This window comes from Crocodylus siamensis, chromosome 2, assembly GCF_052110815.1.
Source record: "Crocodylus siamensis isolate JL-2025a chromosome 2, ASM5211081v1, whole genome shotgun sequence".
Lineage (NCBI taxonomy): Eukaryota > Metazoa > Chordata > Crocodylia > Crocodylidae > Crocodylus > Crocodylus siamensis.
Genome location: NC_143396.1, coordinates 290667599 through 290693600, shown reverse-complemented (window position 1 = coordinate 290693600; position 26002 = coordinate 290667599). Strand labels below are relative to the sequence as shown.

The following is a 26002-nucleotide window of genomic DNA, read 5'->3' as shown; positions in this document are numbered from 1 at the left end:
CTGGGGCACCCGGTTGCTTGGCTGCGCCGCGTGGCGGAGCAGGGCGCCACTGATTGCGCCACGTTGCGCCCACTGGACACTCGTGAATGGGTTTGCACCTGAACTCAAGGTATACGCTGTGGTTCTGGTCCCCCGTCACGCGGCGGTCTGCTGGAAGCCGTCCCGCCTCCAGCGCGCTTGCTCGTTCGCTGGACGCGGGCCGCTCGTCACCAGTGCTTGTCGCCGGCACGGCTGGAAAGGAGCAGTTTTCAAAACCAGTATCGCTCCTCGTGTCACCGTGGCGCTGGGAAAACCTGACATCCTAAATCCTTTTTCCTTCTCACTGCTGCTTTTCTTCACTTTCCATGTGTGCGGTGTAGATGGGGAAACACCTGTGCTGCAGAGAAGTTGTCGGGGAAGGGTGCAGAAATACTTGTTAGACCAAAAGACACCTGTTTAACTAAGCTTAGTTTTTTAACCAAACTTGTATTTTTGCGCTTGACTAAAGCATCCTTTCAGCGCCCCATTTGAAGGAGGGCCGAGAGGCTGCGGTAGGTGGACTTACGCTCGTTTTAAAAACATTTCAAGTGAATAAGTTGAGGAACAAACCTAAAACCCTTAAGTTAGCATGAAGACCGGTGTGCACAAAATGAGTTTACAAAACGTGAATGTAAAAAAATGGTCCACGCAGAGTGACTCAGTGGCAGTGGAGATGTCACCTTTGGTACAGTGCTGTGAGAAGGCAGAATCATGTAGAGCTGAGATTCCCGTATACTGGACATCTTGGGGTGGATTAAGGGACTTTAAAGGAGTGGCCTATTTGGGAAAAGATGCTTTCCTCAAATTACTGTTTCTGATAGGCAGTCAGGACTTGTAGTACTACTTTGCCATACAGCTACAGTCTAGATAATTGTTTCTGGTAGGAGCACCATGATTGTCACTTTTGCTCACAGTGGATCCTGCCTTCTGCAAAGTAAAAGCATCACCCTTTCATTTCACTGTGCCTGATATTCTTTGAGAGCGCTGGAAAAGCAAGCAGGCCAAGTTTCTGGTAAAGTTGGTTTTTGTTTGGGGCAGTTGTCAGAGATCCAAGAAACCCTTCTTTAAGGCCAGCTATTATGGCTGATGACCTTGGCTAGAGGTATTTTCACTGGGAGCAATTCACTGCCCCCTTTAATCAGCCCTGAGGGTTATATTAGAAGATAAAAGGACATGTTTATCAGCTGAGAAGAGGAAAGGGATTGAGTGTACCTGAGTCTGCTGTCTTGTCAGAAATTAATGGACTGGAGCTCCTAATTGGCTTTTCCAGGTGAGCAATAAAGCTCACTATTAGTGAAATGGCTCTCATTTTCTAATTTTACTTATTTACAATGAGTGAATTTAGTGTTCATGCAAATGAGAAGCTAAATCCCTGTCTTGAGGTAGGCATAGTACCAACAGGTGCTTTGCACGCTTCTGCTGGTGGACGTCAGCCTGGGTGTGCATCGCCACCCTGTTCCACTTGGGTACACAGACAGCAGTCACACTCAGTAGTGCAGCTTTGTGACTTGAGCTAATAGGGTCTTGCATGAAGCCACCTTTGCCGTTTTCACTTGTAATCTGATTAACATTTGATCCAGTCTTTCCAGTTGATCATGCTGCTACTCGGGTTCCTCAACAGGAAGTATTTTTCTTTATTTTGTATGTCGTAATGCACAGTGATCTATAGGCCAGAGATTAGTAGGTATATTTGGTAGGTGTGCTGGATGCATGGGAGCAGTAATCAGCATTTCTTCATTTGTATTGATGTATAATGTAACATGTCAGCGCTTTCTGAATAATATTGATTATACATGCTCCAAAATCATTGTTAGAATTTAAACTCAATGCTTTTAAAAGAATAATAAAACAAGTATTTAGCCTTGATCCTGTAATATTTTTTTATCATATTCTATTAAAATATCAGAAGGTTCATGAAAGGAAAAATTGAGCTAGCAGTCACTTGCTTACTTGCCTTAAAGGAATATTGACTAGTAGCTTAGGTCAGAAGTTTGTCCTGCCTTAAATTTGATCCTTATTGCTCTAAATTTTGAGCACTTACTAGACAAATCCTTCTGTTCAGATACTGAGGGGCTAAATAAAATGGTCACAATTTAGAGGGTGTAAACATAATTTTTCTTTTTGGCTTGGCAAAAGCTCTCCCTTGCTTCACTCCAATCTGCATTTTTTTAGATGTTGTTTGGTTGGGGGGGAAGGGGTTGTTTTTTGGGGGTTTTTTTGCTGAAACAAAAGTAACCACTTTTTAAGTTTGTCACCTTGAATGAAGGCTGAGCAGTGGAAATGAAGGGCTGGGTTAGGCATGATTTAGAAAAATGGGGTGGAGGAAGAGGAGGACTCCTTATCCCTTTTGCTCAGTTCCTTCCTTTGGGTGTGTCTTCAGCTGTTTACTGCATCATTGACTAGTTAACTGGAGTAAATAGACATTAGACATTTCATAGACATTAGCATCTACATAGAATCATAGAAGTCGGGTCGGAGGGACCTTGTAGATCTTCAGATCTGACCCCCTGCCTAGGCAGGAGGAAAACTGGGCTCAAGTGACCCCAGCCAGGTAGGCATCCAGCCTCCTCTTAAAGACCCCCAGGGTAGGAGCCAGCACCACTTCCCTTGGAAGTTGGTTCCAGATCCTAGCCACCCTGACCGTGAACTCGTTCTTACAGATATCTAATCTAAACCTCCTCTCCAACAACTTGTGGCCACTGTTCCTTGTTATGTGGGGGGGTGCTAGGGGAAACAAGGTCTCTCCCAAACCCTTCTGGTCCCCCCTAGTGAGTTTATAGACGGTCATCAGGTCAGCCTTCTCTTGTGCGCCCCTGTTAGTGCATACAAAATGAATAAACTCTGCATCAGGCTAGTACTTGTGAATACAAGCACTGCCCTGCTGTGGGTTTTTCCATGTGCAATGGTGCACGTGTAAACATTGATCTGGATGACTGAGGCACAAAGGTGCTTATAGTGCAGGAGCTGCCTGGTGGCTAGCCCGGTGCTGAAGCGCCCTCATGCCCCAGCCAGCCCCTCTGTAGCACGTTGAGCCCAGTTGGAGCATGGCAGGCTGACCTCCCCCGTGCCCTCTGCCAGCCGGGGCTGCTCTGACTTGGCTCTGTGTGCTGCGTTCCAGGTGTGTGCGCAGACACGCCTGGCAGCAGTATTTCTGTGGGTTAATAGGCACATGTCAATGCAAGATTATTAAGCCCATACATACCTCCCAGCACCCAGAGAAGACCCTAACCACCAAGATGAGTAGTATTCTGGTTGCAGGTTCTCTCTTCCGGAGAAGTTGTACCTCTTGGTATAAAATACTTAAATAGTTGTTGGAGAAGAACTGGAATCCATATGACCTACTTCTGTGCCCTAAATGCCAAGCTGAAGAGTTATCTTCTTCCTTACTAATGAACGTTTAAGTATTTTATATAAAAAGCAACAGGGGAGGAAACCCACTCCAGAAAACTGATGTTCTCCAAGTCCAGAAGCTTTCCAGGGATGTTGTCCATGTGGATTTAGATACCCTCGTGCCAAGGAGGAAGTTGCCCTTGGGTCTTCCACATCCTTGATGATGAGTAGTGTAGCCACTGGGTTATGGGACAGAAGGGGAATGGCTTTCTTCCTCGTTGTTCATGCTGTGAACCTGGCTCCTCAAATCTATTCATCTGGAACTATTTGTAAATTCAGACCAAGCACATAAGTAGCTGCGGGTTGACCAAAGCTAGATTTTCATCAAATCAGCTATTCACAGAAAAATATGGAGTGAGCTCTGCTACAAATAATATATTGTGCTTATGTTCCCTCTACAGCAATAATAAAAGTGCTGTTCCCAGAGCCAGTCTGTAAGAATTGCAGGTGAATAAGGGGTAAGAGTAAATAAAGGTATTTCTCAATTCCGGAGACAAAGATTAACACTATTTGAAAGAAATGTGAAGAGAGGAAGAATCTGTATAATGGAAGCACAGCAAATCTTAACACATAATTGCTAAAACACCTAAGATGGAAGGATACCAATGAATGTAATGCAACAGGCTTGAAGATTTAACATTTCCACATTGCAGTCTTAATTTTTAAGACTCTGGAGCACAGCTAAGTAATTAGATGTGGATTATAAAAGTAAATAGTTTTAATCTATCTGGAATTACAGCTATTATGCTACATGGTATAATTGGCAGAGCTTTTTTTTTTTTGGCACATGAGTTTTCAGTAGTTGTAAATCTTTACACTACGTGCACTTTGCTAGTCTTCCATGCTTTGCAACATGGTGCAATTTGTTATTCTTTAAACAGATTGTACTGTTGTGTGTAACTTTTAAAAATATAAAGGAAAATGGGATTAAGGTTTTACTTTTTTTTAAAAAGAGATTTGGATTTTGAAATATAGTTATCTAAAAATTTCCCTTAATAAAAACTTCTGAGTACCTGATGGTCTGTGAGCCCTTTAAAATAAACAGTAAACCTACAGTAAAGTATACTGTCAACATGTCCCAATGAAAAACAGCAGAGATTTGGAATAAGCAGTATAATTTAAAGTCAGCAAATATTGAGTTTAGCTTTGCGGGATGCCGACAAAAAATGCTTTGCATTGATCATGTGGCAGCGACAGAAATGGTGTGGTCTTATCTGTAGTGATTAATTTAAGTATCATACCTGTGGGGAGTCCTGCTGAACCAGTCTCCACTGGCACAGAGGTTTCCTCTTATGATCAAGGTTGTAGTACTTCTGGAGTGGCTGTAGCCTAGAGTGGTTTCAAAAATGACACTGTGGCTCCCTGTTTGCCTTAATACTGTTGAAATTAATCTGCTCACTTTGTGTGAGGGGTTTGCAGCCTGCACATGCAGCCCAGCATCTCTTGTGATTTAGTGTTAAAAAAATCAGAATGCGATTCTTTTCTCTATTTAAATGGCCAGTAGTTGGTTTATTACTAATTCTTCACTGGTTGTCTTGATCATTAGGAAGGAGAACTGGGGGGGGACCCCTCTACATGTACGGTGGTGAGATGGAAAAAGTGAGACAAGAGGATTTTTGCAAAAATTTTCTCTTCAAAAGTCATTTTCGTATTGGGGAAAAAAGAAAATGCCTCCTTGTTCCTCTGCAGGTCTCCGTGTTAAAACTAACCCACCAACCAAGTTCACCAGCCTTGATCCACGCTCATCAGAAAGCAGCATTTTGAATTCACCTCCATCCCCCACTAGTAATGCAGCTTTGCATTGTTGATGTGGTGCTTCGAAATTAGTATTTATAAACTGCAAAGGGTATTTATTTGCTGGGTTCCTATAGCCAAATGGAGGAATTATTGAAAACCTAGTATACATATTTTTCTCTCCTTTTGTAAAATGATTCTCCATTTTCCTTCTAATTTTCTTTGTCTCGCATTAGATTACTCTCCTCGTCCCTGTTTTAGGGGAAAGTTTTCTAGACTAGCACACGTTATCCTTCCTGTTTATATGCTTTCTCCCATACCTGTCTCCTCCTTTTCCTTTTTCTGCTATCTCTTGGATCTTTTCTCTTTTGTCTATTTTCCCAATTCCATTTCCCGTTGTCTTCGTGTTCCTTGATGTGCTTTGTACTTCACTGTTTTGCATTCACTCTGTATTTTGTCTGTGACATCTTCTGTGCCCCTCTGACCAAATGTGCTTCAAGAATAGTTGCATGCTACTTATTAAATACAACAGATCCCATCTCTACGGATGTGCATCATTCAGTTATGGATGCACTAATAGTCATATGTTTAGCTAGTTCTTGGAAAGGACTGGATGGGAGTCATGAACACAACTCCATTTGAAATAAGGTTTGTCTATTTTTAAAAGCCCCTGCTGGCCGCCTTATTGGTGCCCCTTTAGTGAAGATGGCGTTTATGTTGGCAGAAGAGTTTCTTTCACTGAGAGAGCTTGAACCAGTACCCCAAACAAAACTAGTTAAATTGGCAAAAGAGGATCTTTTTTCAGCGTTAACAATCTCTATAGTAGGACTTTTGCCGGCACAGCAGTGTAGGTGAGGGATGTAGTTCTCCCTGCCCCCAGCCCCAGCACTTGTGACAAACATGACTTTCTATGCCAGCAAAACTTCAAAGTGAAGATAAAGTCAAAGAAACAGCCTTTATGTTTCTACTTGGCACTGCCTTCACCCAGTTTGTTTGTCATTAAAACATTCAGGCCTTAGTGGAAGATGGAGATTAGAGCAGAATATCTTACACTGATAGGACCAGTGGTTGTTGTGATGTTCATGTGTTACACTTGATTATATTTTCACTGGCCTAATTGTATGTCTATAATTAACACAGAAACTGAGAAAACTGGATGGAAGTTACATAAACGCTGTGTTTAACTCCTTTAATTCAACTCAATTTCAATTCCTACTTACGAAGGCCATCAGTACAACCACCTTTATTTTCATATAGACCTTTTAATGTGCTGTATCATAGTGCCTCATGGAGAGAGTCATTGGCTTAAGAAAAGTAGAAAAGCTTATATCTTACCTTGAAATCAGAAAGTGCTTGGTTGGGGGAGAGAGGTGGAGTTGTAGGTTGCATTTAAGTGGTAGAACAACCCCCTAGCCGTGGAGGGTTGTGATAAAGGGAACAAGAGACTAAAACTGTTGCAACAGGCCTACAAGTTAAAAAAAAAATACATAGAACAAGGGAGAAGTAAATCACTGAATTTGCATGGAAGGAGAGAAACCTCAATTTTGGAAATAGATGGGAAACTGGGATCTCTGGTTGTGCAGAGAACAAAGAAGTTCTACTTTGAGTATCATAGCAGCCTAGCTAAAACTTTCTGGATACAGATTTAAAAAGTTGGGATGTGGAAGGCACTATCAAACAAACCTTAGAAATTTGAATGGGAAGGGGTGATGGTGCAAACTAAGATCTTGGCAGAAGCAAAGTCAAAATAAAAATGAATTCTTACTGCATTGGAAAAGTAGCTGTAAAGAAGTGTATAGAAAAGTGAGATGTAGTAAGAAAAAAGCTTGGTACCCGAGATAAATTGCAGTCATGTTGGTAAAGTCAGAGTATGGCGGCTTGTAATAGAGGTGCATCCAGACCACAAATAAGGGAACCTAACTACCTTTTGTAGGCTTGACTGAATTGCACTCTTGCCTGAAACTGGACTAAAAGCTTTGGCCATGCCTGTCTGCTCATGGACCACGAGACTTGTCCTCACTACAAATTCTGACCTGTTCAGAGAAGCAGCTGGTTGTAACCAGATTCCCTAACTCATTTGTGTTTTAGTGTCAGGTGGATTGTAGTTTAGGTATCCTTCATCCATCTTCAGGAAGTTGGTCAAGCTGGGGAAGAAGAAGAATCAAATGAACAAAGCGGGATGTGGGATTGTGTTGTGTGCTGTTTTGGACTCCACATTTTAAAAAGGACATGGGAAAGTTGCAGAGGGTCCACAAGCTGGCAACAAAAATGATAAAGCGCTTGGAGGGCAAGCCATAGATGGAAAGAAATCGGTACCGGCATGTTCAGCGTAAGGAAAAGGTAATTAAGAGGAGACACGATAGCAGTCGTAACATGTATCTGGAGAGGTGCCATAAAGAAGAGGGTGATCGCCTTATCTGGGTTGCTGCAGAGAGCAGGATGCAGACCAGTGGTTTGAAGGTGCAGCAAAATCGATGTAGATAGAGGATCAGGGAAAACCTGTTTCACCCTTAGGGCCATGAGGCAGCTCCCTAGGGAAGCTATGGAAATTTCAGCACTGGAGGTGTTCAAGGAGAGGTTGGATAAGCATTGGTCTGGGATGATCTGGGAGTAGTGATGCCTGGAGTGCTTGGTAAAGAGCAGCCGTTAGAAACCGAGGAGCCCTGAGTGGATTGCTGGGTAGCTATGCAAGGAGTTTAAAGCAGGCGGTGTAAAGTTTGTGGAGAGGATTCATACCAACCAAGGGATTCTGGCTGTCCTGTAGAGGCTGTGATATGTGGAGTAATGTTTGCTGTCCCCAGGTTCTGAGCAGAATTGGGGGGGTTTGTTTTTTTCCCCCATGCTCTGATCTTTACTGGTTGCTGCACAGGGCCAGGAAGGACTTTTTTTTTTCCCCCCTGTCCTTGCTACAGGTGTCAAAGTTGTGTTTTGTTTTGCCTCTCTCGGCAGCCTTGCATGTTGGCTGCAGCCAAGGCCAAGGTGTCCCAGCACTCCTGGTGAGACAAAAACCTGGGGGTTCCTGGCTAGAGAGGCTTGCCTCTCCACTTGGGGTCAGACAAATTACCACATTTGGTAATTGGTAATTTATCTAAAAGGAATTTTACCCCAAGCTCAGGTTGGTATGGACTGGGGAGGTTTTGCTTAATTCAATACTAGAGGGCATTGCGCTCTTCCTTGGATCTCTTGGGCCCATTTTAATAGCCCTTGCAGCACCAGGGCACTGGCCACTGTGGTCCCCCTGCTTCACTTATGGCAGGTTAGGGTGCTGTGCCTTGTAGTTGTGAGACAAGGTTGATTGGGTAGTTCTAGTAATAGATTAGACAAGGATTTGTACAGGATGCTTTGGGTAGGGTGGATGGTTTGATCCAGTCTGAGGCAGGGGTCTGTACTAGATGACCATCCAGAGGTCTCTTCCGGTTCTACTTTTTTATGATTCTGTATACTATCTACACAAATGCGAGATTTAAGCTGAATGTGAAAACTTGAAGGAGGAAAACGAACAAGGGCAAAGCCTTGGAGCACTTCATATCAGAGTGGATGAGGAGTTGCAAAATTGGTGCAAGAAATGGAATAGTAGTAGTTTAGATAAGGAGATCGCTGAAAATGTTGACTTCTCATTTGAGGTTTGCAAGGAGCAATCAGTATTGCAGAAGCAGTGTCATGATTAAAGAAGAAGAGCAGGGTATGAGAGGTCTGTGTTCTCACTAGTCATCTGGAGAAGAGCTGAGCTGTCTCAGCACTAAAAAGGGTCAAAAGCCTAAGTGGTCTAAAAGGCTGGGAGTTTAGGAACTGTTCTCGAAAGCAGCCAGGGCTTTTTCAAAGGGGAAAAATAGCTCTTTTCAGTTGGCACAATTGGTGTGGTAGTGAGTTTGAGATAAAAACTGAAGTCCAAAGGAAGATCCAATATAACATGTCTTGCCTTCATAAATGCATGTGGTATTTCCCACTGCCACTACAAAGTTTCATAGACTTGCACTTTATGGTCCTGTGGTTCTAAGTTTCAGCCAATATCACAGTTCTAGAACTGGGACAGACTTGTTAATTTTACACAGTGGAGTGCATCTGTGCAACAGTTTTCAAATTGCTATTAAAATAGCAAAGTCGGTCATTCAGCTTGTGTTGGTTACTAATGATCTTTTGCTTCTGAGCATAGGTTCCTGCTCTGAATTAATTTAAATATTGAAGTATTAAATTGGCTCCTCGTAAACACGCTAGCAAAATGCCCATCATGAATTGTGGGGGGGGGAGGCAGAGCAGGGATGGAGACTCACGTCCAGCCTCACATCTTCTTCCCCCCACCCCAGGTCCAGGCCCCCCCTCCCGCCACCATTCTGGGTCATGTCCCACTCCACCGCCCCCTACCCGCTGCTCTCCATGCGGGGGGGGGTGTCACGTGGCTGCATGGGGGGTGGGGCTGGTGTGTAGCTCTGGGGTGGCGTGTGACGGGGAAGCAGCCACAACACAGGGCACTCACTGGCCATGTGGCGTGGGGAGCGGTCCTGGGGTGTGGTGCAGGGTGCGTAAGGAGATGGGGTGCAGGGAGCGGCCATGGTGTGGGGGTGCGGGGAATACCAGCTGGCTGTGGCCACCCCACGTGGGCAACAGCCCCAGTGCATGGCATGCAGCTATGGTCCGTGGTGTGGGGAGTGGCTGCAGGCTGTGCCCTTGCAGCCCAAGGAACGGCCCCAGGGTGTGCTGCTGGGCACGGGGTGTGGCGCATGGCATAGCACGGGAAATGCTGTGGCACAGCGCAGGGAATGCCTTGGGTTCAGGGTGTGACACAGGGTATGTGTATGGCCTTGGGACATGGCATGGGCAGCCGTGGCATGTGGCCTCAGAGTATGGCGTGCAGCATGTGGGGGGGTGACATGTGACTGCAGGGTATGGCACAGGGAGCAGCCATGGCATGTACAGCACCTGCCAGCTACAGCCATGTGGCATGGGGAATAGCCCTGGGGTGTGGTGTAGGGTGTGCTGGGGTGTGGTGTGGGGAGCACTTGCCAGCAGTGTGGCACAGGGTGCCGCATGGGGAGTGTATGCGGGAGGTGTGCCCCACCCCACAGCCGCTTCCCATGCTGCACCCTGCGGCCATACGCCACAACCCCCGCAGCCATGTGCTGCAGCTGGCAGGTGCCTCCCACGCACCCCCGTGCCAGCTCCCCAACGCCCATGCGCCATGCCTACTCTGGGGCCTCTCGCCGTGCCACACTCTACAGCCACATGATCTCCGTGTGGGGGGTGCGGCATGCAGCCGCAGGGTGCTGCACAGGGACTGGGCACGGGGTGCTACGGAGGGACTTCTGCCCTCTTCAGGCACGTTGCCTAGGCTTTTGTGGAGACACCTCTACACACTGTTTTTTGCTTCCTTTTTTGAATGCATTTGCACATTGCTTTCCCTCCTTCAGCATTTCTTGTGCAAGTGAGCTACAGTCTAGTTCAGGGAAGCATGAGCAACATCTTTGCAAGGCTTGTTTTCAACCATGTGAGTCACTTGGTCTGCCACGCAGTTGTAGTTGCTTATTGAATGTAATTTGTCTTGTCCTTATAGCAGTTTATCTCATTGCAGTTGTAGCCAGTTGAAACACTGTAGTTGGATTTAAATAATAAGCTTGTATGGGCTATAAAAACCTTAAAGCACTTTCAGGAAACCACCAAAGCATTTGCCTTTGGAATCTCTCAGTAACTCATCACGTGCTTTACATAAAGGAAACATTTTATGTAAGAGATCCTCTTTCTTGTATGTACTTTCTGGAGCAGACTGCTGGAGATCTCTGCTCTTTTAAGACTTCCTGGAGACTGATTTCCCTTCCCCTGCCCTCCCCCTTCAGTCTGGTGGATCTTCAGGCCATCTCATTTTCTTCTCCTAGACTCGGGGGTTGGGGCGGGGGAGAAAAACACCATCTCAACTGAGGCTGAGACCCTTCCAGGTGTGCTGCAACATGGGTGACACAGCAGGCAGGGTGATATACCCCATCTGCAGATCAAGAAGCAGCGATGGCTGGGCTCTGCACTCTTCCTTCAGCCCTTCCTAGTCTGGTGCCCCGTGCTCCCTGCAGAAATATAGGTGCACTGGGCATAGGGGACTGTCTTGTGCCCCCCTGTTTCTGGGAGGAGCAGCTAGGATTGGATCAGGAAGGACTCTGGCAAGATCCGATCCCAGCCCTTTATTTGTCCTGAAGGAGCCAGGCTGGGCTGCAGCAGACCTTTAATATCTTAGTCAGGGGAGTGAGCCTGGGCTGGAACAGGGACACCCTGGGCAGGTAGGACCCCCCCCCCATACACACCTTTTCCAGGGACACAGGAGTGTTGCCCAGCGTGCAGCACCCATTCATTACACCTCTTCTGTCTGCTTTAGGATTATCAGAAAAACTTAAAACAGGCATGGACATGTGTGGCAGCACTCTGGTTGAGAAGCACTGAACTAGCAGGAGCAGTATTATACAACACTGGTTCTCAACCAGGGGTACCATAAAAACACCAAGCATAAATGGCTGCCACGCCTTGTTTGCACGCAGGGTTGACACGGATGACTTCAAACCACTGCAGAAGCTTGGGCCTTATTTTCATTTCAACTTATTTTAGTTTAAATTAGGTTGATCTGGAACAGGTTTAGGTTGAGCTGAAATAAATGATCCCACTAGTTTTTCAGTATCTCCGCATGCTTTCATGCTCAGTTCTAACTTGGTACGATGGCTTGTTTCAAAACAAACTTTGAAGAGATTATAAAGCAGTCACGTGTAGGTAGGGTAAGACTGAGTTCCACTGTTTTTGCCATTTCTAGTGGTAAAGACATTTTTCTGAGTAGTGAAGTCCTTAACTTGATTGCCAGTTTACTGTTACAAACAACATAAAAACAAAAATCTGGGGACAGGCCTGAGGAAGCATACTCTGATATCAGGAAGCCTGTCTGTGTCTATGTCCAACAAGAGGGATCACCCAGAAGAATTCTTGCCTCTTGCATACCTGCTAGACCATTATGGCAACAACGTCACCTCCACGCTACCAAAAATCCATCTTGTTATACTTAAAAGGACAAAGTCCTCTGAAGATCACACACTTGTTACTGAATTCTTACCTTCTATTACATCAGTGGTCACCAGCTGGTCGATCTCAATTGATCAGTGAATCTCAGAGCGTCTTGAAGTTGATTCTGCACTGGGAGGGGTAAGCAAATGTGTGCATGCACCCTCCCCCCCCTCCAGCCATGCAGGTCGGTCAGTGGGAAGGGGTGGAGGCCCGGGGAGCATGTGCAGCAGGGCTCAGGGCACAAAGCCCACCCCACAGCAGGAGCCACCTCCACCATGCACAGATTGGGAGGGGCATGTGCCCTCCCCAAATGTGGGGCAGCGCCACTAGCTGCAGCAGCTCTGAGGTGGGGAGTAGGGCTGGGGCAGGGGAAGGTCCACTGCGCCCCACTGGCAGATCCGTGGACATTCCCTCTGTGCCTTCCTGGACTGCATCCCCCCCCATGACCCCTGGATGAGCCACTTATAGCTCTGTCCCCCTCACCACCCCACCCCAGCTTTGCAAGACCTGCCCCTGTCCCTGCCTTTGCTCCATTCCCTACTTCACCACTGTTTGGGGGGGGGCCCTTGATCTTTCCCACCATGACCCTTTCCCTTCTCGCCTCCTTCCCCCCTCCCGACGTACCTGCTCCATGGGGGATGGAGGAGGGTTAGATCTTTGGTTCCTTTTTAAATTCCAAAAGTGATCTCTGACCTAAAAAGGTTGGAGACTGCCATATTACAAGTAGCTCATGAGTACTGTACCTGGAAGGTCACTCTGAAGTTACTGAACTTCAAATATGTCTGTGCCTTTGGCAGTGTGCACTCTCTAGTTCGTTTTATTAGTCTCCTCCCTGTTTGTGTGGGCTTTTCACGTGTTAAGAGAGAAAATATGTTTGAAAGTATGGTTCAATGCTTTAATTTAAATTGCTTCTCCCTGAGAAACAGGGTCTTGGCTTCTGTTCTGCAGTCTGGGAGTTAGCAGAAGAATTGTATGTGGATACCCACAGCTCCTAATGTTCACACCATCTCAGAGTTAGTTAAAGACTCATTGAGAAATGTATGTAAATCAGAGGAGGGATAAAGAGCCAACTTATCCCCAAGCGCTAGGGGATAAGTAATGCAGTTTTGAGACCTCAGTTTCCTACTCTTGCTTTTGGGTTCAGGAAGTCACGTTCCACAATCCTTTTGCAGAAGTGTACTGTGCCCATGCCCATGACCTGCTATCAGAGCTTGGGTCAGTGTCTTGCTCTTGCTCGCTCGTTCTCTTTTTTTTTTTTTTAATACCTTTTTACTTTCTCATTGAGAACAGGGAAGGAATTTTAACAGAGCCCTGGAGTGGCATATGGGAAGAGTTTCTAGAAACTGGAAGTGGTTAAGTGAAAGGGCAGTTTAGCAGAGCTCATGTAAATACTCACAGAGCTGCTGGAACTAAGCTGTGTTTCACCTTGATCATTTCTTGTGTGTTTTTTCTTTTCCTACCTGTTATCTTTTTAGGTGGCATATTATTTAAAGTGACTGTCTTCCATGTTGGTGGATGTAGTTCTCAGTCTTGATTAGCTCTTATTAACTAACCATTAAGTACAGGAAATGGGTGATTGTTGACGTGAACAGAGAATTAATGAGCCAATGAACTGCAAAATGGGACAGCATACTATAAAGCAGGAAGGGAACAAGGAGGTTCTGCAAGGTGAAAAGGGAGGAAGAAACGGGTCCCAGCATCTGGAGCAGTGATCCTCAACTAGTGTCTTGATCCTGCGAAGGATGCCACGAGGTGGGAGAAGATGAGCAGATAAGCACAGGCTCATCCCTGCCTGAGCATTTCCCTGTCCTCAGGGTAAGCACTGTAATAAGTTAGTTTTGAAAGAGGGTGCCTTGAATCTCCCAAGGTTGAGAACCATTGATCTAGAGTGTGTACACAGAATATTCTAAGATGTGGTATATAAGGAGCCAAAGATGAACTGACCAGAATGGATGCTGCCTTGCAGGGAAAGGAGGCAGGGTTTGTGGTGGTGCAGAAGTGGGACATGCTAGCTACAAGAAATAGCATTCATATTCACATGACTAAATATAAGCCATGTGCACTTATGATCCATGGGGTTGTTACTATCAGATAAAAACAGAAATACCATATTTACTTGAATACAAGATAATCACCCAATAATTAGATTCTATATATGGAACATTTATCAATTTGTTATAATCTTCTAGGTATAGAATCTAATTACTGGAGGTTTGCCTTGAATTTGTCTCCCTTCCACTGCTACAACAGGGAAGATAAATCAGGGTGGTCAGTTAGCCCCCTTGCCCTCTTCCCCCTGCAGCTCCTCCCACCCTCTGCCTGAGCACATGGAAGTGAAGCGAATTTGAAAACCCTGATTTTGAAATAAACATACAGAGTTTGTATGTCTGGCAAATTTACTTTGCTCGTGCAGAATTGATGCAGTTCACCTTTTCTGAAACTGCTTTAAGTTTTAGCACAGGCACTCCATAAACAGGCTTTTAAGCAGCACTTTTGTACCTACTTAAATATAGTATAATCTCGTTATGATATTAGTCCAAAGCTAAAAGGCTCATAATGTACCATATAGTTCATTGTGATGGGCCGCAGCAGAGTCCACAACATGTTAAGCCATGGTGACCCATCAGCACTGCTCAGCATGTGTGTGTACTCCAGATACCTCCTACAAAGGACCCATGTACTAATAAACTCCCTACTCATAACTGGAACCAGGTGTTCTTGTCATGAGTCCTGGGATCCTGCAAAAATTTAGATGCAGATGAAGTGCACGATAACCTGGTCCAGCTCCCCCTCATGGAGGGCAGGGCCACACTAATCATATACCACAGGCTGAGAAAGGGCATGACAGAGGGATTCTGGGTGAACTGCTTGATGTTTGTCAGACATTAAAGGCTGGTGAAGGAACGAATCATTGGAGATGAGAAAGAAAGGCACAGCTCAGCCATGGGCATGAAGAGGAAACTGAAGTGTATGCAGTGTAGTGGCTCACCATGACTTGGAAAAAGAGTCCATGCTGAGAGGGACTGAGCAAAATGAGCATTACCATATACTTTATTCTGATGGGTTGTGCTAACCTATCCTTGTGTAGGTTCCCATTGATATGTTTGCCCAGTATGGGCCATGTGTTGTATAGTCGTGCTCTGTTGGCTGCATTTAATCAGCTTCATAGTTGGTTTCCATGGCTGAGCACATGCTGCTTTTGGCAGCACCTGAATGATGGACAGTGTATTTAATGAGGTTTCATTATATGTGAATGTAAGACCGGGGGGCGGGGGGCGGGGTTCCTATGCTGATTTGGGGCAGGGGGGATGGACCTCATCTTGTATTCAGATAAACACAATAGTTATTTTGCAGCTTGCTCTACAATGGAAGGGGCGTGTGGAGTCACTACACAAAGTGTACGTTGCTAGAATTGGCAAAGCTGTTCTAAACATTTAGAAAGAAGTTGGCTTGACTGTATCAAGTGACACTATAAATGGAGTTACCTGAAAGTTTTTTTTTTCCTGTTGACACAACTGGTTGTGTTTTCAGCAGCTGTAGGAATATTGCTCTTGGTCACACTGGATACAAAATTCTGTTGCTGCAAAAACTGCTAAGGCTTGTCTACATGGGGAACAGCATGTGAGTGTACATACTAGCTACTCTGCTTACATACCCTGTGAATGCATTTGGTGCATCAGAAGAGTGCCTTAGTGTGAGCTAGCTTACTCCATGCAAGCCAAATAAGCAAGCTCATATTTAGCAAGTGCTAGGTATGTCCACAGAGGGGGCTTGCATGGCATCGTTACTACTTTGAATGCTTTCTTTGGAGATGAACTCCGAGAGACAGGTTAGACTTGATCCAGTCAGCAGACAGTGTTAAATTTGCTCTTTTCCTTCACTGGAATCCTGCTTTCCTTAGTTCAACAACCTTCCCTTAGACAGCTCGTTCTGAATCTGTAGTTCCTGAATGGCAGGCACCTAGTTCAACCTAGACAGTCCATTTTTCAGCAAATCTGCTATTCTGTGTTGTTCTCCTTTTGTTTTACTGCTAAATTAGCTTTTTTGCACATTCCCTATCGTATGTGTGTATATATATTTTTATTTTATTTTTTAAAGGATTGGACCTATCCCATGAGAAGAGAGATGCAGGTACGACATTATTTACGTTCTTCAAAACCCAGTGGCTTCTTCCACAAGCACAAAGAGCTGTCAGATGAAAGGCCTGGGTTCAGAAATAATCTCAGGCTCTTCGATCTCTCGCTGGCAGCCCTGCAGAGGAATGAAAGAAAGTCTGTCCCTGGGAAGGGTGCATGTTCGCTTGTTCTTTAACGCTCTTTCCCTAGGGGCTCCTAGAGTAGTGACGGTACAGCAGGAGGTGGCTTGCCATCTGTTTTGCTTGGCGTGTGCCACGTTCCCTGGAAGGCTGAGTATAAAGGGAGGGGATTTATTTGACTGAGAAGGGGGAGGAAGGAGCATGAGAGAGGCAAGGTGGAATGAAAGGTGAATCTCGATCTCAGATGGGGGTAAAAGAGAATCTTGGCCCTTCTCCCAATATCCTGCCTCTGTGAATGATTCAGCCCGTGGTGACAACAAAGCAGCTGGAGGTTTGCTTCTGACTTTACATGCAGTTAGAAGCAAGTCTTCTTAGATAGCAGCCTTGAAGAACTCTTTGTTCATTGACAGCAAATCTTTGCAGAAAATAAAGGTCCTCAGAGCTACCTGGAAGTGGCTTAATGGAGGGAGGATTACTGGATGCAAATTAGTCCTCTTACTTAGAGCTGGAAGACTTATCACACTTGGTGCCTTGCTACAAAAGAACTTTTGGAATTTATACAAGACTTGAGTATGGCCCTGTTCCCAGTTCCCCTGAAGCCCACTGGTTTAAACTTAGGGCAGTGTAGAGCATGCCCGTTTCATCTGAGCTTTGTCCATTTAAAAAAAAATCTCTTCTAAAAATCTGATTCTCTTCCTGTGGCTCACATTTCTTTGCCAAACCGATTTTCCCGACCCGGTTATAAATGCCATTTGATAACATGTCCCTTTCTGCACAGTAAGGCACTTGTTGCTTCCATGGCCATAGTTTGAGTTCAGAGTGCAATGTATTTATTTGAACTAATTTTGAGTTGATTTTAAATATCTTCATTTTTTTCCCCCATAGGAAATTTTACCTGGGTTATTTTTAGGTCCGTATTCTTCAGCTATGAAAAGCAAGGTAGGGCTTTCAAAATGCTCTCACTTGCAAGCAATTTAGCTAATGATACATTAACTGTGTAACAATGTAAATGTGAATATAAATTGCATGCATATGTCATATTGCTGTGATTCTTTGAAGTATTAAATGGTCCAGATCTGTGGAAATGACAGGCTTCCTGTATGATCTGTTAAGGTGATCTGGGGTCATAGCACACCATGATGTAGAGAGCTCCTGGCCCCTATAACTGCTGAGGTCAGCCCTGCTTCCAGGGCAGGGAGTGATGCTCCAGTCAGATGCGTGGGGCAGCTCACACGTCTGAGAGATGATTTTAAGTTGGTCTGAAGACATGGATAGACAGCTCTATATCTGTTACCTGTGCTCATGGTTTTGAGGTCTCCTCCATAACCATGCTGGTAAAGCTTTTTATAACCTAAATAATGGAGGTCCTATTGGAATTGAATGAGATAGTATCCTTGGCACAATGACTTGCTCACCTGCTCCATCTGTAAACTAAATTGAAGTGTCGGCACGAATTCATAATGCTAATTACATAAACAGTGTCATGGTTTTTAACAAGGATGATCTGATGTTTCTCTTTCAGCTATCTACACTTCAGAAGCATGGAATAACCCATGTAATATGCATACGGCAAAATATCGAAGCAAACTTCATCAAGCCAAACTTCCAACAGATGTTTAGGTAAGGGAGAAACAGGATGGCGTTCTGCAAGATGAAAAACAAGCTGGGCATAGTTTTATGTCAGACTTTATTGTGCTTGGAGCAGTCTTTTTCTAGTATGGTGCTCTGCAAGTAATCATGTGTTCATGCAGTTCTGTGAGGTTCTTATTTAAATATGTTTCATTAAATTAAGGTTTGTGTCCAATATGTTCTGTGGTTTGGATTTGTCCCACCAAACCACAGGATGCTTCGCGGTCTGTCAACAAGGCCATGCATGAGGTCTCCTCATCAGTTTGCACTAGCTGTCTCCCAGTTGCTGACTGTTAGTTCTGGGTATGGCACTTCCCTCCTGGTCACTGGACATACTCTTGCAGTAACTTGTCTCAAAGTGAATGTGTGAACCTTTTTCGAGGCACGCAGAAGAGAGCACAAGTCCAGTTTTGCATCTTGATGGCATTGGGAACGCAGAATAACTATTTGTTTGCGTTATATAAATGTCTGTTCAGGCCTTTCTCTGCATTAAGTGTCTAGGTATTCTCTCGCTTCATCTTCTGAATGAGATCTCTTCCTTCCAGCTGAGGACTGAATAAAAACCTTTATAAGTAGTCAAAACCCCTTTTACCAGTGTAGAAAGGTGCTTTATCCACAGATCCCTTGAAAAGGAGACTGCACAGTGAGGCCATGTGGCAGCGTACCATATTTACTTGACTATAAGAAGACCTTAAATATAAGATGACCCCCCCGCCCCCCAATTTGATTCTATATATGGAAAATTTCTAAATTGGTTATCATTTCCCAGCTATAGAATCTCAGTATTGGAGGGTTGTCATGAATCCCCCTACCCCCTGCCACTGCTACAGCAGAGAAAGCAGTGGCTGGGGAGGGGTTGGGTGTCTCCCTTGTCTTCTGCCCTGCCTGCCTCTTCCCTATCCCTGCCCCCCTCACTCCACTTACTGCCAGATGGTGCTGGGGATGCTCTGCCCTGGTGTGCAATATCTGGAAGCTCAGCCCTTGGCTGGCCAGGCAGTGTAGCAGTATTGGCACGGCTGACTGGCTAGGCAGGGGAAGGAATTTCCATGTGCTTAGTGCCAGGAGAGACCCCTGCCCAATGCAGAGCTGAGCTGTGTAAGGGGAAGAGATAGGTGGAGGCTGGAGCCTGCCTTGGAGCTGACTCTGGCCCCGACCCAGGTTCAGGGCAAGAGGCGGAGCCACAGGAGGTGCCTGCTCCTCCCTCCTGTTCCTATGCAACTGAGACAAAGGGGTTTTTTCTCATGCTGTTTGGAGGGAAGGCCTCATCTCATATTCAAGTAAATATGGTATTACTATTGCAGATTTCTTGCTTACATTGGAGCAGAACTGTTTTCCAAAATGAACTCTGCCTATACAAGAAAAATACTGTTGTGTGCTCACAGTGGCTGTTTTAATTGCAGATATTTAGTCTTGGATATTGCAGATAATCCTGTTGAAAATATAATCCGATTTTTCCCTACGGTAAGTATCTTAGTGTATTGACTTGAATGGGAAGGGCAATGTTCAGTCAGATTTTCCAGAATGATCTTAGATGTCTCCATGTTGGGGATTCAGCTTAGACACCTTTTATGGTTCTTCTGTTCCTGGTTTGGTCAGTGTCCTACTGGGTGGCCCTGGGGTAAACCGCTTCATCTCTCCATCTCCTATTTCTCATTGCTAAGATGAAGATGATACCAACTGTGGAAAGGAGTTGGAAATCTGATGAGAGCTGCACACTCGTTATGGGGAACTTGTTTCAGTAGGCTGGTGCTGAATGTTTTCTGAAAAGTGGGTGCCCTTAAGGTATCTCAAGGTGTGCACCCAAAATTGCTAATTATTTTGGGACTCTCTGGCCTGTAAGAAATGCCTTTGACCTTTTTCAGTATTGGTCCCACAGTATTTAAAGATTTTCCTTAAAGCAAATGTCAATTCAGATAGATGATGGAAGGGAACTTGAGGGGGCAGCATCATGTTGCTTTCTGGAAGCATATCTTACCTTTTGTACCCTAAAGACAACTAGTTAATATCCATAATTAAAATCACTTATAATACATATTTAAACAGAACAAGTTGTTAAAGAAATTCTGATGAAAGGTGTTCACTTATTGTCTGTCTGTTTGAAGAGGATTGAAGCATTTTGTGGGGATTCCCTCCCACCCCTGCCATATTAAATGCCCTTTACAAAATATTAAGTAGATTTAGGTTTCTGGCCTTACAGTTTAGATTCTTCTGTTGCTCTTAAGGCAGACCACTTAGTTGACAGTTTTTTTTAATCCAAATGGGATTGATGTTACAAAACAGCATGCTTGTGGCTAGTCCTGCCATTACTAACCAGATAGTAGTGCTAAATAATAAATAGCATTGGACTGTTGCCAGTATGTACCAAGTCTGTCTTTTAGGAAGAAATGCTTTTCATTGAATGTACAACAGTGCATGGAGTTATTCCCTCCTCTCCCGCAACACACTGCTCTGCCAGTTAATGCCTTCACACCCCTCCTATACCAGTTGCCCTGCATTTCCATCCTCTTCTCCCAGTGCTTGCACTGTCGTCTTTGTGATTTTGATTGTCAGCCTGCACTAAACCCAGTGTTGCTGTGGATCGCCACAGACATTTCTGGTCTTCTCTGCTCTGCAGCACTATTTCCAGCTGCTTTTATGGAAGCCCCTGTTGTTTTTTGTGGGAGGTGCAGTCTGGGTGTCTTTTTTTTTTTTTTTTTACAAAAGAAGATGGAATCAAGGAAGAGTTGACAGCATTTGATTTGCTCATATGTGGAACTGGTCCAGAGAGCTTGCTGGACCACGGTTCATATTGATTAATTAAAAATACACCTTATCTCTGGAAAACTTAAGGTGACCTGTTATAACAGGCATGCTATTGTCAATGCAGTTCTTGATGAAGTTCTTATTGATGACCTATTTTCATCTATTAATTTCCAAATAGCATTAATGCCTTCACTGGATTGATAGGAAATTTCCTGGAGTTGCATCAGATCAATTTGTATAAATTAACTGAATCTTCAGGTAGTGCCTGAATAAGTGTGTACTGACGGTTTATGATAATAAAACACTGTGTTTTTTTTCAGTCCTGTTTTAAATGTACCACTAAACAACACATTCAGTATGTAAAATCTGTATGTACGTAGTGATTAGGGTAGCAACTCTTTGGAACATAAATGAAAAAAGCAGCGTTAGCCTTTACGGCTTTAATGGGAACTGCGTGTCTTAATGGAACCGATTCATTTTTTTTTTTCCTTCAGACTAAAGAATTTATTGATGGAAGTTTACAAACTGGAGGTAAATTTTAGACTTTCTTGTACTTTGCTATATTCAATTTACTTATCCAGTTTTGTTAGAAAGGTCTTGAAATCCATTTGCCATGGGCGTTGCCTGAGGTGGGGTAGGGGGTGTTAGGGTTGCCCCCTGACAGCGAGTGCTCCGGCTGGTAGCGGGGCATGGAGAGTGCCAGTGCCCCCCCTGAAATTGGCTCCCCTGGGCAACAGGCTGCTGGGGGACCGCCCCTCCCTCCTGGCCATGCCCCGCTGGTGCACCCCCCAGACTCGGGAGACACCAGTCATCCATGCCATTTGCTTTAGTGGTGTATTTCCAGACAAATGTTGTGGATATTAGTTGGTTTCCAAAATCTTGGTTTTCCCAGTATTGTTGGTTGACTGGCAGCTTGTTCTTCTGCATGCTGTTGAACCCGGTCACAGAATAAATTTGTGTGTGGAATACAGGTCTAACTCAAACTTTTCTTCTGGATTTCAGCCCTAAGTTGGATAACCTATTCCTGTTCATAATACAGGGGGTTTTTTTGCTGCAAGTCCTAATTCTCTTTTGCAAATTAATACTGTTCTGTGTTCATGGATTTTGTCTTTTTAGATCAGTGATTCTCAGCCAGGGTGCCACAGCACCCTGGGGTGGCTTGAGATCCTTTCCAGGGTTCCATAGTATGATACACAAGATAAACGCAGAGATTTCAAATAGAAATTAATGGTGTTAAAACCGCCTCTTGTTGGGGTCTTTCTGAGTTTTTTGCAATGGAACAATTGTTCTGTTACGTTTCTGCAGTCAAAAATGAGTGAAAACAAAGAGCTGGCATTTCCCAAGGGGTAGCCTGAATCGAAAAAGGTTGAGAACCACTGCTGTAGATGTAGGCCTGTGTCTTACTTTCATCTTGCTGTAGTTCAGGTCTTGAAAGTCATTCTCTGCCGTGCTCATACATTTCCATGCAGTGTGGTGGGAGATCCTAATTTAGAAATCTAGAGTGAAGTCGCACCCTATCAACTTTTCCTTTCATATCTTGCCGCTGCGTGGATATGTTTAAGATGAAAAGCTGGTAAATGTGGAAGTTTTTGCCTGTCTCTGTAAGTAACTCTGTCTCTTCTCAGGAAAAGTTCTTGTCCATGGAAATGCAGGGATTTCTAGAAGGTAGGAATCTGTCCTTTTTTTCTTTTTAGTTGAATTATGGCAATATATTTTTCTAAATTTGCTTGTTTCTTTTCAGTGCTGCCTTAGTAATTGCATATATTATGGAAACATTTGGAGTGAAGTACAGGTAAGAAAAGTACTCAGAAACAGCTCTGTAGCTTAGGTGTCAAGTCTTTGGCAGATAATAAAATTCATTTAGGAGATCTGGCAGGTAAGTGCCTTTTAAAAAGGTACTTCAGAGTTGAGTTTAGAATCAGTAATAGGTTTTGAAGAAAAGTAGACATACTTGTCTCAGCCTGTAACTCAACCTCTGATGAATGGGGTGCAGAGAAAGTTCCTCTAGTCATGGGTTACCCCATAACTGCCTCCTGCAACCTTTCAGTTCCCCTCCTTTGAAACAAGATGCTAGGCACCTTTGGAGATGGGGTAGTGGACTTAAGTGGATCAGTGGTCTAGGTCAGGGTGTCAGTGCTTGCGTTCCTCCTTACTGAAATGGTCTCCTAGGGCCTCTGCCATAAGTGCGGTTCAGAGGACTCATTTTACGTGGTCCTTGAATGAGACCAGCTACGTGGCTTTAGGAATGAAGAAGGGAAGGCAGTATAATATCTTCCCGGAGACGGAAATGCCAGTTCTGAAAATTTTCTGAAGTGCTTTTTCCTAAGAAGTGAAATCCAGAAGGAACAGACTATTGCATCTGTAAAGATCTGATTGCTCAGTAGAGATGAGTGACTGCAGTGGTGTTTTTTTCCCCCCCCTCATTAAGGGATGCATTTACTTATGTTCAAGAAAGAAGATTCTGTATCAATCCTAATGCTGGATTTGTCCATCAACTTCAGGTAATGTTTATTTTTTTCCTGGTTTATAACTTAAGCATACATTGAATCTGGCTGGAAAGGTAAGGCAGCCACATCCTGGGTCATGCAGCTGTAAATCTGTGCTTTTCCTGTGGCTTAACATTTAACAAGATCGTATCTGCTTAACATAGTCCCTGACTCTTGCTTCTCTCGATGGTGTGGGGGCAAGTCAGAAGAAGGGAGTCATACCTCCAAATCATTACCCAAGCAAATGTTGAAAAACAGCTTCAAGTATGAGGGAGCAATGAAAATCGTATTTTATCTAACCATCAGGGCCCTCTTAACCAGAGCTCAGCCTGCAGTTAAGGGAAGACATCAAAGTGGATATTGTGCTATGCAGCTAAGATGTTTCCTGCCGTTAGACTTTCATATTTTATGTTACTGGAATACAGTGCATGAAAGTGAGTGATGAGGCTTGAAGTTGCCATATTGCCACATTTGACAAGAGCCCTGTTTTAATGGATGGAAAGCCCTGGAGTGGCATGCTGAAACGTTTCTGATGCCTCTAGTATAGCCATGTAGGTGGCCAGTGCTGAGATGGCAACCTACCTTGTTAGCTTTGTTTTTCCAGTATTCTGTGTAAGATGTTTCCCCTTGGAAAGAGCCACTTTAGAGCTCCAGATTTCTGAATTTGTGTGTGTTTGTCAGTAAAATGCATCTTCATCTTCAGTGCCCTGTGCAGCTGTGTCCTTGTCAAAAGTCTCTGAAGTTGCTGTATTCTGACATTTCAGCTTGCTTCAGCATTGGTTTCCATCAGTTTTCTTTCTCTCTCCCTAAATGCCCTTGCACAACTCATTGGGTAGATCTATACTGCACCATTCAGTGCTTCCCAGCAGGGCTTATTAGACTGAGGAGTGCTGGGCTAACTGCAGTACCCTCACTAGCTTGTTTAGCTTGGGGATCTCTGCATGGAAGGGAAGGTAGTGTAAAGCATTGAGCCATGTGGACACATGCTGCATTTCATGTCATCTCTCTTTTGCCCCGTTGCACAGTCTACGTCTCTTCTCCACTCTGGCCTCCTGAATGTGTCCTTTTTCATGAGAGACAAAAAATAAGGGCTAATAATTTACACATGTCCTGATAGACAACTCTTCTTGCTCAGCCTTTGAGCTCCCACAAGCACTCTCCTGATCTTTGCCTCTGGGAGCTCTCTCAGTTAGTCCTGTCTCTCCCTGTCGCAGCGTGCCATGCATATTAGCGTCAGCATGCATAATTATTTTTTTAGGAATACGAAGCCATCTATCTAGCAAAATTAACTATCCAGATGATGACACCACGGCAGCTGGAAAGATCACTAGCTGTTCCAGCTGGTACTACAGGTGAGCAGAGGGCGTTTCTGTTCTGTTTAACTACATCACTCCTTCCCACAGAATTGTGTTCCTCTTATGGGAGATTATTGCCATTGGCAGCAATGGACGGCTTTGAATGCAGTGTCTTTTGTTGGAGTGGCTCCAGCTGGTATGCAGGGACTGGTTGCAAACTCCTCATTGGAACATAGTATTTCAAACACTTGAGCTTGTCTGCTATTCTCTCTATTTCCATGATAACCTGGAGAGAGGCTGGCCTTGTGGCATGTATCCCCATGACTTCTTTTAAAGCCCTGAGAGATCTATGGACGGTGCATGCAGCCAATGTTGAGTTGGGATGGCTGCATGAGAAGGAGAGTTGTGCTGTGCACTTCTTGGGCACCTGAAGATTTTTACTTGTAGCATCCCTTGTCTACCTTGTCCCAGCTGTAGCTTTCACTTGAGCCAGGCCATGATGAAAATAGAGCAGGCATTAATCGTACATGCTTGATTGTTACTTTTTAGCTGCCTAACTCATTAATTTGCGAGGTCCCTTCCAGCCTTACAATCTATGAATCTGATCTTTAATTCAAACTTAAGACAACTATAGAAAAAGCAGCTGAAACTCGCAACAGCACTAAAACATTTTACAGTGGGAAAAGTGGTGCGTTTCTTGCCACTCCAGTAACTCGGATGCCTAATCAGACCTGATTTCAAACTTGTGAAGGTAACAGAAGAATATTGGGTTAGAAACCAAATGTGGAAAATTCTGACCTCTAAAATGAAGGTTTTAGAAAGGCTGAGTGTCTAAAAATGGGATTTTAATGCAGGCTCTCCTGTGGTTACAACAAATACAGGTGCTTATAACAATTCCAACTTAAAGCCTATTTTCATTCCCTTCCCCACTTTTTTATTTTAGGCAGTTTAAAGCGAACACATGAGGAGGATGAGGAATTTGGAAATATGCAAGTGACAGCAGCGCAGAACGGATGATGTCCAGGGCAGCACTATTCAAGGATTGTCAAGTCCTGCACATAGGAGCGATGGAAAAATTAACAATGCAAAATGAACACACATAGCTTCTTTTCAATGACATGTTGCTTCCAGATGTCCATCTGCCTCTGCAGCACACGAAGCAGCATTTTAAGATGTTGGACTTCTTGAATGACTAGATGGCACTGATTGTTTTACTCCTTTTTTACACTTTACAGTTTTATTCTAAACCAAGATTTTTGGACTTGCAAAGAGGTATTATTGCAATAATGCACTTTTCATACTTGAAATTTCTTTATTTGTATGATATAAAGTTATTACTTTAAGCAAAATGCAAGCTGGGGATTTGTTTATAAAGTTATTTGTGTAATTTATAACAAGAGACTTTAGTAAAGAAAAGTTTGCTAAAA

At 44.3% G+C, this 26002-nt stretch overlaps 1 protein-coding gene and 1 long non-coding RNA gene across 4 annotated transcripts in view; one reads left to right on the top strand and one right to left on the bottom strand.

Moving 5' to 3' along the window:
* Nucleotides 1–15428, bottom strand: part of LOC149872400 (uncharacterized) — a 17625-nt gene extending 2197 nt beyond the window's left edge. The window contains exon 1 of the long non-coding RNA XR_016440397.1: nucleotides 99–15428. This is a non-coding gene — a long non-coding RNA (uncharacterized LOC149872400). The remainder of the gene's footprint in view (nucleotides 1–98) is intronic.
* The window catches only part of STYX (serine/threonine/tyrosine interacting protein), a 26389-nt gene extending 387 nt beyond the window's left edge, over nucleotides 1–26002 (top strand). Inside the window, exons 2-11 of one of the 3 annotated variants that reach the window (XM_090034394.1) lie at nucleotides 16267–16299; nucleotides 17309–17362; nucleotides 17946–18043; nucleotides 19453–19513; nucleotides 21289–21325; nucleotides 22420–22459; nucleotides 22536–22586; nucleotides 23223–23295; nucleotides 24539–24632; nucleotides 25519–26002. In XM_090034394.1, the coding sequence (XP_089890520.1) occupies nucleotides 16267–16299; nucleotides 17309–17362; nucleotides 17946–18043; nucleotides 19453–19513; nucleotides 21289–21325; nucleotides 22420–22459; nucleotides 22536–22586; nucleotides 23223–23295; nucleotides 24539–24632; nucleotides 25519–25592 (615 nt within the window). In that variant the 3' untranslated portion in view covers nucleotides 25593–26002. The remainder of the gene's footprint in view (nucleotides 1–16266; nucleotides 16300–17308; nucleotides 17363–17945; nucleotides 18044–19452; nucleotides 19514–21288; nucleotides 21326–22419; nucleotides 22460–22535; nucleotides 22587–23222; nucleotides 23296–24538; nucleotides 24633–25518) is intronic. The other 2 variants (XM_090034395.1, XM_090034398.1) reach the window with 2 other exon arrangements.